At 34.0% G+C, this 14633-nt stretch overlaps 1 protein-coding gene across 1 annotated transcript in view; it reads left to right on the top strand.

Annotated features, from left to right (window-relative positions):
• The window catches only part of LOC138696881 (saccharopine dehydrogenase-like oxidoreductase), a 34166-nt gene that overhangs the window by 14972 nt on the left and 4561 nt on the right, over window positions 1-14633 (top strand). The window contains exons 4-8 of the mRNA XM_069822344.1: window positions 219-348; window positions 4108-4166; window positions 4345-4475; window positions 8419-8656; window positions 11626-11793. Of these exons, the coding sequence (XP_069678445.1) occupies window positions 219-348; window positions 4108-4166; window positions 4345-4475; window positions 8419-8656; window positions 11626-11793 (726 nt within the window). The remainder of the gene's footprint in view (window positions 1-218; window positions 349-4107; window positions 4167-4344; window positions 4476-8418; window positions 8657-11625; window positions 11794-14633) is intronic.

The following is a 14633-nucleotide window of genomic DNA, read 5'->3' as shown; positions in this document are numbered from 1 at the left end:
ATTACCCATCAACGAGGTGTCGAGGTCTCAGTGCATAGAAACTCGCTCTGCATTAGCGATGACATTAATTGAAATTGACTGGCGGAAAAGGCCGAAAATATTTGATCTCACGGTAGTATATTTATGAAAGAAATAATAACATTGTCTGCTAACATGCTTGTGTTCTAGATTTATAAAACAATATATTTCATAATTTTAATACTGTTACGAAATTTCAGTATATGGAGAAAATGCAGTTGGAATATCATAAAGCTGCTGAGGAAAAAGGAGTCTATGTTGTAAGTGCCTGTGGATTTGACAGTATTCCAGCTGATCTTGGAACATTATTCTTGATGAAGAAGTTCGAAGGTTTGTTTTTAATAAAAAGATTTCTTTAAGTGTTTCTTCATTTTTCAGATCAATCATATCATTCATGATTTTAATTGTATTGTGACCTTCGACATGTTTTATAGTACCGGTAGTAGTTTCTTTAAAATTCAATTGATTGCTGGGTTCCTGTTATCAAACAGATTTTGAAACATACATTAATTATATTTATTAAGTTTTTAATTTTGCTTTTACAAAGAGATTATTGGCTACTCACAATAATTTTCAGCAACTGAGAAGTGTTGTTACCCAGTTAATATTAGGTCATCTAGACCAGTCATGTCAAGCTCTTCCACTGCTGGCAGCTGCCACAGGTTTGCCACAAGCTGGGGCCCAGGGCCTCTCATGCACCAAGCCTCCAAGCTGCTAGCATAGTGCTTTGGCAGGCAGAGAACTTAAAGTCCAGGAAATGGCTGCATCTAAGTCCATAATTTGATCTGCGCTGCATCCCCTACTTTGCGCAGATTTTTTAATATAGAATGGGAGAATCTGTTCTTATGTGAGCTTGTAGCAAATCATATACCTAGCTACAATGCATAGTATGCAAACAGTAATTCTTTATACAAAAATAGTAAATTATGCAACGAGCCTATAATGATAGTAATTAAGACGCGAGTATGTTTGTTTATGAAACTAGCGCGAGTTTCATAATTTTCATACGAGCATCTTAATTACCATTATAGGCAAGTTTCATACGACTTTTTATGCTCGACCATATTTCTAACTTGAAATTATTCAGAAGTATTCGTTTTATTTGTATCTGACAGAAGATCGGAAGTGACCTTGTTCATAGCTCGTAAATTGTGAGATGTGCGCAGACGCGAAAGTATTGATTTTTTTCCGAGGAACAATAATGATATTGACCTTGATGTAATGTAACAAGAACTAATTTTCATATAACCTGGAAATTGATTTAGAATTGAAAAACGAGATGACAAATTGAATTTATTTGAATATTATTTACAATTAACGCTAATTATTATAGTAACAGAACATAACCTTCAGCCTCCGTAATGTTTCCCTCGTCTTTCGATTGCATATCTGAGAATAATCGAAAACCTGAACTTCAATGAATAGGTGTACTTTAATGGCATGCATTAAAGGACTGTTACCAGGTGTATAATTACTACATTTCGGCATAGTCGAGCATAAAGTACAATATAAAACGACATTACGAGTTAAAACACCAGGTGGACTATGAAGGATTTTATGGAGAAAAACGAGTTGCTTTAATAAAATGCCTAAATTGGATAAATGTGATGTAAGTAGTTCACTGATGTTGTGAGATTTTACAATTATTTGTCTAACAAATTAAATGCTATTTACTGTAGTTGCACAATTTTAAAGCTCATAAAATTTGCTGGTAGTACATGTAAACTTGACCCGTTTGCCTGTCCTCCGGGCCCCTTACATCCTGAGGTTACATTTGTTATTTAGTATATATGAGGACCGTTTTTGCAAAACTTGCTAACTCCAAAACTAAATTTTACAGGAGAAACAAAAAACTGAATGGAGACAAGTAGGTTATAAAGTTATAAGTGCAACCATCACACTTTGACACACTATAATGAAGAGAAATAATTCAATTTTACTAAGATAACTTGAAAATCGTGTAGAGGCGTGCTTTATGTTAACGAATCCACCAAAATCTCAATTTTGCAAATTTTGCAGTTAGCAAGTTTTGCAAAAATGATCCTCATATATATATATATATATATATATTTTAACTTGACATTCAGACCTTTTACATCCGAGTATTTTAGAAATGCGCCAGATAATTTATTTGTGGTAGCATTTGTTTTATTATTTTATTGTCTCTTTTTAAATACTAGTTAAGGTTTGAGATTTTTATGCATTACCCTGTTGAAACTGCATTTGTGAACCTCGTTTTAACCGTGACAACGTTTTTTAGTTCTTTTAAGCATTCTGATTATTGTATTGTGTCTCTGTTCTTTAAATAATTTTAGATAAGGGCGCAAATAGCCATAGTCGCTGACGCGCCCTTTTTAAACCCCACTAATTAACTACATGTAAACCTATATACTGTTGTACAATCGTAAGAGGAAACTAAAGATCTATTTCATAGAATTATAGTTAATATGTAAAAAATGACGTACCAGTAATATAGTTAATAATGACCAGGATCTGCATTTTGATAACCCAAGAAAATATAAAATTGATTATTAAATTGACACTGTAGTTTGAAGGATAAGGGTGTTGATGATGATGATATTATTATTATTATTATTACACTTGTACTGTATCTTAGTGTAATATTCTTCACTTACCAACTTCTATTCTCTGTCATATCTGTACTAATAATAAATCTGTAGCCGAAATTTTTCTGGTAATTTTCGATTTTCCAAAAATAATTGGTCCTAACATATATAATTAACCACCCTGAAACCGAAAATCGCTTTTTTTTAATTTTTGTTTGTATGTCTGTCTGTCTGTCTGTCTGGATGTTTGTTACCTTTTCACGTGACAATGGCTGAACGGATTTCGATGAAAATTGGAATGTAAATTAAGTTCGTTGTAACTTAGATTTTAGGCTATACGGCATTCAAAATACTTGATTTAAAAGGGGTGTTATAAGGGGGCCTGAATTAAATAAATCGAAATATCTCGCTTATTACTGACTTTTGTGAAAAATGTTACATAACAAACATTTCTTTAAAAATGATTTCCGATAAGTTTTATTCTTTGCAAAATTTTGATAGGACTGATATTTAATGAGATAAATGAGTTTTAAAAGTAAAATAACTGCCATCTAAGGCAGTATAATGAAATAAAAAACAAATGACTTCGTGTATAAGGGACCTAGGACAACAAGAATCGAAAATTATGAAACATAGCCTACAGAGAATGTTTCTGTGTTTGTATGAAGTAATATCAGAAGCTAAATTAACCAATTTGTATAATTAATTATTAATTCACCATTGGAAAGTGCAGTTTCTCTAGATGGACATAATGCTATAATGTTATTACAGTAACTTCTGAGTGAATCGAGAATAGGTAAGATTAAAATAGCTTCTTATGCACAGAAAACTTGATAGGCTATTCTGAATATTCGTTTCCTGTATTTCTTAAAATAATGTTGATGTACACATTAAATCTAAATGATGTCAATCTTCATTAAACTATGGTTGCATGTAATAAAAATTAAAAAAAACATGTTAAAGGAATTGTCATTGCACCAAATGAGTGGTCTCTGGACCAAAATGATCGCATTTTAATTATTTAAATAAAATTTAAATTAAGTAGCATATTAAACGATTTATCCTATCACGCACGAATGTTCCCTGGATCAAATGTCCTATTTTAATTATGTAATTACTTTATATTTATTTCTAACGGGTGCAGCGGAGCGCACGGGTACGGCTAGTTATTGAATATATCAATATTGGTAATTTAAAAGTTTCCTTGGTCTCACCTTTACACACTGTGATCGGTCGTAGAACACTGAATGATGCTACCTACCACGTAAAATTTGTCGTTTGCATACATCTGTCCCATGTCTGGTACCGTACTCTGTACAGGTTTATGGTGGCATTGAGTTTGACATGACTGATCTAGACCAAGCATGTCAGTATAATATGTCAAGCAATGTGCATGCATAAATATATATGACATAAATACTTGTAATTTCACCATAAATAAGAAATCATTTTACTGTAAATTTAATTGTAAGTCCTAAGTTTTATATTAAAAAATAGCATATCTTCCTTTTTGCATTTTTAGGTGATCTTAATTCTGTTGAGACTTACCTACAGGGTGGATCTGGATCTGATGACTCAAAGGTAAGGTAAATCAATGAGTAGTAATAAACATATTCGTTTTTTATATAACAAACAATAAAGTTAGCAAACTTATTATTATTAAAGATCATTATTATGGTTTATGTAATCCATTGTCAATATGTGGATGATTTAATATTGTGCATAATTGCAAACATTGAAAATATTATTCATATTTCAGAGTATTTCTTTACATTATGGTACCTGGGAATCTGCTATATATGGAGTTGCCAATTCAGGTGGTCTGAAACCTCTTCGTCGGAAGTTATTTCCTGATCGTTTGCCTAACTTTACTCCAAAATTGAAACGAAGGTAATAATTTAATTCTTAAATTTTTGTAAGAGTTTTATAACTATTTGCATTTTAAAGGTAATCCTTTTTATAGTTTGAATCTTCTTATTTTATGCCTTAAAGGTGAAACCACGCCGTTTTCCCTCTGTTACTACATATTGATGATGTTCAGGTAAAAGGACTTATTCCACAAAAGAAAAATTTCTCGGAAACAACTATAATTAAATTTTAAAACATTATTAATAGTTACTTTAGGTGTAGGAATGTAAATATAATTGTCCAAAAACATATCTTCACTTTAGTAATTAAATTTTACGTAATTACAGCAAAAAAGTCACATTTAAAAAATGAGGGTTAAGCCCTTTTACCTACTGTGTATGTTGACAGCATAATTTGTCTTTGGAGAAGCTGTCAATGATCATGAAACGAAAGTTACAAGCAAGTGTTATTTGAAATTCGAACATCATTAATAATTAGGTAATAATATTAGTATTATCAATTTTTTGGACGTTCAGGTTTTTTCCTTACTTACCATTGTTGTTTACATGTTTCGTAAGTTGACAATATCTAATGTTCTGGTTGCTATGTAAACAAAAGAAATCACAGTGCTGTTATAACACTAGTTGTTTAAGTAATAGTAATATGCGTTACAAGAGCGGTATGTTGAAGTTTTCATGTTCGAGGAAAAGTTTGAAAAAGCGAAACATAGTTGAGCTTTTTAATTTCCGAGAATTGAAAGAAAACATACCGCTCGTGTATCGTACATTATTTTGTGCGAAGATCGTTTATTACATACCTGAAAGAGGAATTTCTAATTAGTTGCAATGAAATCTCCATCTTGGTTTCTGTTCAATGATGGCAAATTTGCAAAACAAAAATATCTATCTTCAACATTGTTGCTTTAAAATGTTTTCTGTGTTTACTATACTCCAGCAGGCTGTGATTATACGTCTGTCTTTTTTTCCCCCCAGTCTATAAATGCGAACTTAAAACAAACGGTAAGGTTATGTAATGATTTAGAGTTTACTTAATTTTTGCAAATATTTAAAAACAATAATTAACAGTGCAATTTAGGTGAAATTGCAGTGGTAAGTTTCCAATTTATAATTATTACTATATTGAACATCTCTAAAAATAATATGTTAAAAGCCTAAAGCAGTAAGATCAGTATGTCACTTAAGCGGTAAGAAGAGGGAAATTGTTATGTGTGTTAGGTTGGGAATACTGAATGTGGAATTTTACACTTTCCGCGGATTGGTTTTGTGTGGAAACCAAGAAAATACGCACGATCTCGCACAAAAACAAATACCTACATACTGCCGTGGCAAGGACATATACAACTTTCTTATAGAAACAGTTTTTACTTATCAATCAAATTTATGCAGTATTTAAAATTAAAAACATATTTATTTAAATTACGATCGTCCAAAAAATAATGTGTGATACATGTATGTGTGCTTAACAGAATCTTGGAAACTGAAAAAACGAGGGTCTCGTTTTTTCAAAGTGTTTTTCTCGATTCTGTTATAATTAGAGTTCGGATGTTTATGACACGTCATATTTTTTCCTGGCTTTCATTTCAGTCATAGTGTTGAATTAAACGTTTATGATTACTTTTAGAGATATTCGATGTGTCATATATTTGGATATTTAGGTCATTTTCTCATTGATCATATTGTGCATATTTTTAAGTTTTAAAGTCATATTTATGTTATTTTTGCGGACATAATCTTAAATTTAAATTATTTTTTATTTAACGACGCTCGCAACTGCTGAGATCATATCAGCATCGCCAGTGTGCTGGACTTTTGTCCCGCTGGATTACTTTTACATGCCAGTAAATCTACTGACATGAGCCTGTCGCATTTTATATTCAGATACGTTGGAATATGTTCGGTATATTAAAATGTCTATATTCTGCTGAGAATTACCAACTCTGAGAACAAGTTTAATTACCAAGTGATATTTTGGTTTGATGGTCAATGGAATGTGGCCTTGTAGGAAATAATGAAGTACCGTACAGCCTAGACAAGTGTGCAGGGACGTCTCTGGTACAGGTAGCTGTTTGCCCCCTACCCTTATTTCAGTAGAATTTTAAGTCTTTAATGTTACAGTTACAGTAGGCCAGAATGGAGAATGAAAATAGGTATGTACTTAGAACTTCGTTTGTAATTATGACAGGTATTAGCTTTACAGGAACAAGAATTGTGAATAATAGAAGAAACTGTGCCCTCTATATGGAAGCAAACCATTACAAGGGAAAATGAAACTTTTGTTAAAACAATGCCATTCAAATAATGTGGCAATTACATATATTCATTAAATTTGTATCCATTTCTTTGGTCATATTTTGTCTTTTTTTTTTTCATACTTAACTATTTTTGAGGTCATATTTGCTTGCATATTTCCCACTTTTTAGGTCATAAACATCCGAACCTTAGTTATAATACACTTACCACACGTCTTGTATTGCAATATACTATTTCAGTACTCTGACTTAGAAAAGATAAGGATGATGAAATTTAAACTTAGAATTAATGAAATTACAGTAGTCAGAAAACTTAACATAGAGTTACATAATTCCTAATTATTAATGTTATTTGCTTATGAATATTAGTTATAAACGCTTTCAATTATAATTACTTATTTGATCATATGGGCTATTGTTTGTATTACTCGTTGCACGAATGATTGCCGGCAGTCAGTAGGCAAACTAAAGCATAAACACTGGCTCGTATCATATAACGCAGTGCCAATGCCTCTCTCGAAATCAGCAATCATTCATGCAGCGAGTTATAATCTATACTACTCTCATTACTTAAATTCGTTTATTTTTTTATTCTTCTTTCTGCTATCTACAATGGAGTTTGAATCCCCAAGACTTGCTTATACAAGGAGTAAATTCGTTAAATTATTTTTTTTTGTTTTGTTTTAACATTTAATATGTTCAATATTGTTTCATGTATATAATACTTCTTTAATGTATTTAATATGTATTTTTGTAATAAATAATACTGATTGAATGAAAAAAAATTGTTTCAGAATAAAATATAATACAATGACATTCAGTAAAAAAACACCATATTTTAAAGTGGTGTTCGATTTTCGGAGGGAGGGGGAGTGAGAGAGAGCGTGGGGGGTGTGTGCGTGTGTTTTTTTGTGTGTGTGTGTGTTTTTTGTGTGTGTGTGTGTGTGTGTTTTTTTTGTGTGTGTGTGTGTGTGTGTTTTTTGTGTGTGTGTGTGTGTGTGTGTTTTTTTGTGTGTGTGTGTGTGTGTTTTTGCGTAACTTTCTCCATTCTCCTGTAACTTCATCTCTCTTATCCCCAAATATTTTCCTAAGAATCTTATTCTCAAACCCCCTTAATCTCTGTTCCTCTCTCAGAGTGAGAGTCCAAGTTTCACAACCATACAGAACAACCGGTAATATAACTGTTTTATAAATTCTAGCTTTCAGATTTTTTGACAGCAGACTGGATGACAAATGCTTCTCAACCGAATAATAACACGCATTTCCCATATTTATTCTGCGTTTAATTTCCTCCCGAGTGTCATTTATATTTTTTCCTGTTGCTCCAAGATATTTGAATTTTTCCACCTCTTCGAAGGATAAATCTCCAATTTTTATATTTCCATTTCGTACAATATTGTAGTTACGAGACATAATTATGTACTTTGTCTTTTCGGGATTTACTTCCAAACCGATCGCTTTACTTGCTTCAAGTAAAATTTCCGTGTTTTCCTTAATCGTTTGTGGATTTTCTCCTAACATATTCGCGTCAATTATTATTATTATTATTATTATAATTATTATTATTATTATTATTATTATTAAAAATACCCCCCCCTGCAGTGTACATGATAATCTTTTTCCTGTTCGTTTTGTAATTTGTATTTTCTTTTACCACTAAAATTAAGTCATGATATTTTCTTTCAACTTTCGAACTTGTTTGTAATTTCCTTTCAGAGCACCAGTTCACAAGCGGGAGTCTATTGAAGGATGGTGTTTACCATTTCTTGGTGCTGATCGTTCTGTTATACAGCGTTCTCAGCGACATTTCTACGAGCATGACAAGCTTCGACCTGTTCAGGTCCAAACTTACTTCACGATAAAATCAATTTTTGCTGTGTTTGCTCTAACATTTGTAGCTGCAATCTTCTTCATGCTTTCCAAGTTTAAGTTTGGAAGGAGCTTACTACTTAAGGTAATATTATATTCTATTAGTTTTGTTAAATACTAAGGACAATATTCCTTCCATGAACATAAAGCATACTGGTATACATCTTTTGAATCAAAGTACTTATTTATAAAAACATATATTGATATGATGTAGAAGCATCTCTTGTGATGCACCGGAGTCAGTATTGAAGAGAGCAGAGAGAAAGACTTAGTGCGTTAGTCCTAGAGTGAAACACTATGATCAGAGTTCAGAGGTCTTTTTATGGGAGGACCCTAACTTGCTATTTATTATTCAACCCACCTCTGTAGAGGACTGTAGACCGTTCATCATCCAGAGTGCACCACAGTTGACGGATCTACATTACACTCGTAACGATTATGAATTGTTTGGATGTCGCAGGGGAACCAGAGTACCTGGAGAAAACCCCAGTATTGCCTGGGTCATAGGCTTGTCCAACACAAATTATAAATTCAGGGTAGATTGACAGGATTTGCAATATTAATTCAGCAAATAGGGTTAACATCTTTTACCTTCTGAAGACCTTCAATGAATCAGTCATTCACAATTCATCAGAAAATCAACTAATGATACCATATAAAGTAAAAGATTATATTTTTAAAATACATAAAAGTACTACAAAATGCCAAAATGTTTAAAATGCTCTGTTGCTGAAACTATACATATTTTCCTAAAATGCATGTTCAAATTGTTCACACCTCATAGAATTAATTTGCGATATCAAGTTTGACATGAAAACACGGAACTAGTCATTAGCCAGTGGTACATCTGTTTTTCTGAAAATATGAATAGGGTTAATTTCATACATAAACACCGTGTCCGAAATGAAACCTACCGATAAAGAAATGAACTAACTTGACATCCATAAATGTTACATACGGCCAGCTTGCACTAAAATGTAGAGAAACTCGAAAAGTTTTTATGTCGTGAAATTGGCGAACCTGTTATTCCTATTGTTGTGTATACAGAGATTGTTTTCCAAAATGGCTCCATTCACACTGCAAGAAAAAGTGCAGTGCTGTTATTGGTTAGCAGAGTATAAGTTCAGCGGAGATTTTGTGAGAAATACGGCCTTGCAGCTCCTGATGGACACGCCATTGTTCAGTGGCATAAACATTTGCTAGAAAATGGAGACTTTCAGCAACATGGTGGCGGCAACATTTCACATGTGTGGCTATGTTAATTGCCACAATTGCAGGATCTGGGGTTCTGAGAATTCTCGTGTTATTTTTTAACATGGACGTAACCCTCCAAAATTAAATGTTTGGTGTGGATTAACCAGTTCAGAAGTAATCAGATCCTTTTTCTTCATAAAGAACACAGTAAATGTGGTATATCTCGATATGCTTGAAAATTTTGTGCTACCCCAGATTCCAGAGAGGTTCACCTTCCAGCAAGACGGAGCTCCCCCTCATTATTAGGGACCAGTCATTGAAACTTTACACCAAGGATCGTTAGCACAGAGCACGTTGAGGCTAGCCTCTCTTACCCGTGGAAAATGCAGTGCACTAGGGTGCATTCCGTAGCTGCTAGCGGGTTTGCTCTTGATCTCTCCCTGTTGCACGACAGTGCACACGGGACAGCACCGTGTACCCTTTGCACATTTCAGCGAGTGTTGACAGCCACTGCTTTACACAATCATTTCCCAGGATGATGGATTGGTCGTGGTGACCCTATAGCATGGCCTCCACAATCTCCAGATGTTACACCATTGAACTTTTTTCTTTGGGGATTCGTGAAAGACTGTGTCTACAACGCTAAAGTGGATAACCTTCAAGTGTTACGTCAAAGGATTATCGACACAGTAAGATCTGTAACTCCGCAGATGTTCCATAATGCCTGGAGAGAGATTGAATACAGATTAGATGTGTGTCGTGCTACTGGAGGGGACATGTTAAGATTTACTGATGATGACATAAACTGGAGTTGATTAATATTTTCCCCTAATTTGTTTTTGTGTGTCATAATTAAGGAATAAATTATTTAGTATCTTTATCGGTAGGTTTCATTTCGGACACAGTGTATGTTCAATAAATTGGTGTTTGCGAATTGGTTTGTACTACCAGTATCTCTACTTTTTCTCATTTTCAACTTTGAACATTGCCATAATCTAAGAATTTTTTTATATACTGTACCTGGGTGCTATCTCCTCGCACAGTCATGTGCATGAGATGATTTTAAACGATCTTTCAAACAATTGTATCTTGTTCTTAGTCAAGGACAAAATGTGAAACCGTGCAAAAGATTTTGAAACCAAGAAAAAAAGTTTTACAAAATATCATAAGACAGTTTTAGTTTCACAAAAATAATGTCGTCTTTCTTTATTTCGTAGGGGATTATTTTTATTTATTTTTATTTTTTTTCTGATTTTATATAGCAAATTTTTTAAGTGAGAGGGAGAAAGCGCAAATTGAGTAAAAAGAGAAATGACAATATTACTTCGCCCCCTTCCCCAAAAAAGTATGTGAATTACTCGTAAAGTTAATTAACAACACTCAAATTATCAGGAGTCGATCGTAAATCTGTTACGAAAATGTATGTATAATGAATATGTGACAATAAATATATTTTAGCACGATTTTCAGCTAAAATAAAACTCACTTCAACTCAAAATAACTCTTTATTTCAATGGATTGAGATAGTACAAACCAATAATCAGGATCTGTGCATAAGATAGTTCAGTTTAGTTACATTGGAAGCTCTTTTTAAGATGCTATTCTTCTACTGGTAATTCCTAGAAGCATTGATTATCACCTGAGAAGAAAACAATGCCACTTTATAAAATTGCGAATCACATAATTTTTATACTTTTACTTCCACGTATTTCAGTATCAGCTCTTGTGGATGTAGACCAAACCACTTGTCCAGCAGCAGAATATAAATGCACAAATTATAAACAACCTTAGAATAAATTACTTATATGTTATATTTTTCACTATTTCCGAATTTAAAATTAGTTTCATTCTTAATTCTAGTATCCAGGCTTCTTCTCTTGTGGATTTGTGAGTCACGAAGGCCCATCTGAAGAAGATAGGAAAAAAGTACATTTCTCCATTACATTGTTCGGAGAAGGTTGGAAAGAAAAACTAGCAGAACCAACAGATCAGCATGACTTGCCTCCAAACAAACAAATGGTTGTCAAAGTAAGTGCTTATGTATTTATTGCTCTGGTTCCTAAGTTACAAGACCGAAATAGTCGTGTTCACTGTGTATGATATTTGTGCTTTATGTACCAGACTGTCTTCGTGGGAAAAACAAATATGAATAATTTCTTCTGAAATTATATTATGTAATAAATATTCTTCAAATGCAGATTGCACTTACAAGAAAACCTCCTCAACTGGGGCACCCCGGTTGTAATAAAAAATTGACAACCTAATTTTGGGTTCACAAATGGCGTGGTAACTGCCATTTGTTGCGCTTTTTTTGTTGTTTATGCGATATACAATCTTGTTCGCAGCATGTTGTGTCCTGCCTCCCCCTTGGGTGCCCTACTACACTCTATTATCGTATTCCATGATAACGGGTTTTATTTTGGCTCCACTAAATCGATATCATATTAAGATAATACTTGATTATAACTTGATCTACTTTATATGTGGTAATGTGGATTTAGAACAAAACAGTCTGGACAGAGCATTTCTGAACAGTACAAGCAGTTATAATGGCTGCAACTTCACAGTCATCCTTGCCACATACACTATTTTCAACACTGAGCATAGACTGAAGGACATTTACAAAATGTCGCATCTCATTGTCTGCAATACAACCACATTTTACTGACGTGTATGTTAACATATTCTTCAATAGCGGCGAGTGGAATTGAGGACCGTTTTTGCAAAACTTGCTAACTGCAAAATTTGCAAAATTGAGATTTTGATGGGTTCGTTAACATAAGGCAGGCCTCTACATGATGTTAAAGGCGTCTTAGTAAAATATGATTATTTCTCTTCATTGTAGTGTGTCAAAGTGTGATCGTTTTTCCAAAACTTGCTTTTTGCTATATGAGAGTTACAGCAAAATTTTGCTTACTATAGTGTTTTGTCTCTCCTGTAAAATTTAGTTTTTTCAGTTAGCAAGTTTTGCAAAAACGGTCCTCAATTGATAATAGATGACAGAGTGCAATTTCATGATAAAAAGTTTATCATGTTCATGTAATTTTTTTGGAGTGCTGTCAGTTATAATTTTGTGTCTAAAATTCTCTTCAAGTCTCCCGACCACGATTTTTATACTGCTGAAAGAAATAGATATCCAGGGGTGAACAAATCTATTTCCAGATTATTAAAAATTTCACTATCCTTTTGGCCATTCCAGGAATCCAATAGTGGAAGGGTATCATTCTTAACATCAGAATGAATACCTAGCCATCTTTTGACATGATCCTTTGTCAGTTTACTGGAGCTACTAGTATCAACCACAATGTTGAACGGAGTTTCTTTTTCCAATAACGACTTTATTTTTGGGCCAAATTCTTCCTTTGGTTCATGTAAGCAAAAATAAAGTTGTGTGCCTAGTATAGCAGCTGATGACATATAGACTTGGATCGTGTAGGAATGTGTTGACTGTAGGTACTACTGCCAACATGTGTTTTTCACCTTATCTGATAAGGTCCTGCCTGAAGTCATCTCATATTCGAAGTGTGACTGGCCTTTATTATTAATATGTAATCAGCTCTATATGGGGTTTCTGTGACAAGTTTGTTGGTTTCTCTAACAAAATTGCTTTCGCAATCAAATCAGATTCATCTTCTATGTTCTTTCGCGAAACAAATTTTATTACCTTTTGGGAACTTATCTGGTTGTCCTTTTTAAAATTATGCAGAAAATGTTCCGAAACTAGAAGAGGACAGTTGTATTGTTTTGCTGCCATCACTGCCCACTGTTTCAGGTTGTAGTCATGAACAGGCAGACCATGTTGGCGAGAACTTTTAAATTCCAGTACTATTTCCTATTTTATCATGTTCAAAATATGCCGTTTTGGAGGCTCTTTGAAATATTGTGGAGCTTTACAGACATATTTCCTTGAACATTTAAATTTTTTTTCAGTAGATGTGGCAGGATCTTTGATTCTCCTGTATTTGCTTATTGTCTTCTCGTCTTAACGCTGCAGGGAGCTTTCTTTTCTCGGGACTTGATGGTTCGTATTCACTTGTGGAAGAACTTGGTTCTACAGTTACCTTCTCCGAAACATCATAATTTTCATTGTAAGTATCGTTGTCCATCCCCAGTGTATCGCATATTTTACTCCACATATCACCACTACACTTGTTTATTAGTCCTAAAAGTTGTTGTTGTTTTCTAATGCCAGGCGTTTGACAATAAAGTCATTTGACCTCTTGCACTCCAATATGTGAAAATGGCAAGTTGTAACCGATTTAAGTGAACACCATATTTTAACGTTTTGGTGGCTACTTCATTCACACACAACCCCCAGAATGTCTGGAGGACCACACCTGTTGTTGGTCGACGGGTCCATTGGACCTAGCTGGGAGATCTTGATCACCAGCTTTCCCTCCTTAAGCCACTGGAGGACGATTTTAGTGCCATAGCAGGTCAGCACTAGGAACAGAAAAGTAGAAAGAGGAGGAAGGAAAGGGAAATGAACCCCTAGGCCTCGAATGCTCTAATACCGTTGGGGTCGAAGAAAGTAAGAGTTCAGTCAGAGAACTGGATAGGAAAGGGTAAAGAGGGAATTAGGTATTGAATAGAGGAAAATTATACCAAATTCGGTCATTAACTCATCAAGCTGACCAGTGCTAATTGATGAGTAGCCCCTCCCTTTAGTTCAGCTCGTAAAATTATGCTTACTAACAACTGCACCACGGGAAGGTAGGGATGGGGCATTGGATATTTGTCCAGGTTGGTTCCTTAAGGCCTTCAATGGGAAGGATTAATGGCTCTCCCCCCTGTATCCGACAGATACCCTTTTAGTCCTAAAAGCTCACTTGCAAATAACATATCATCAGGTCCCTCTTTCACAACAT

Source organism: Periplaneta americana, chromosome 3 (assembly GCF_040183065.1).
Source record: "Periplaneta americana isolate PAMFEO1 chromosome 3, P.americana_PAMFEO1_priV1, whole genome shotgun sequence".
Classification (NCBI taxonomy): domain Eukaryota; kingdom Metazoa; phylum Arthropoda; class Insecta; order Blattodea; family Blattidae; genus Periplaneta; species Periplaneta americana.
Note: the sequence above shows the minus strand (reverse complement) of the source record. Positions and strands in the feature narration are given on the sequence as shown.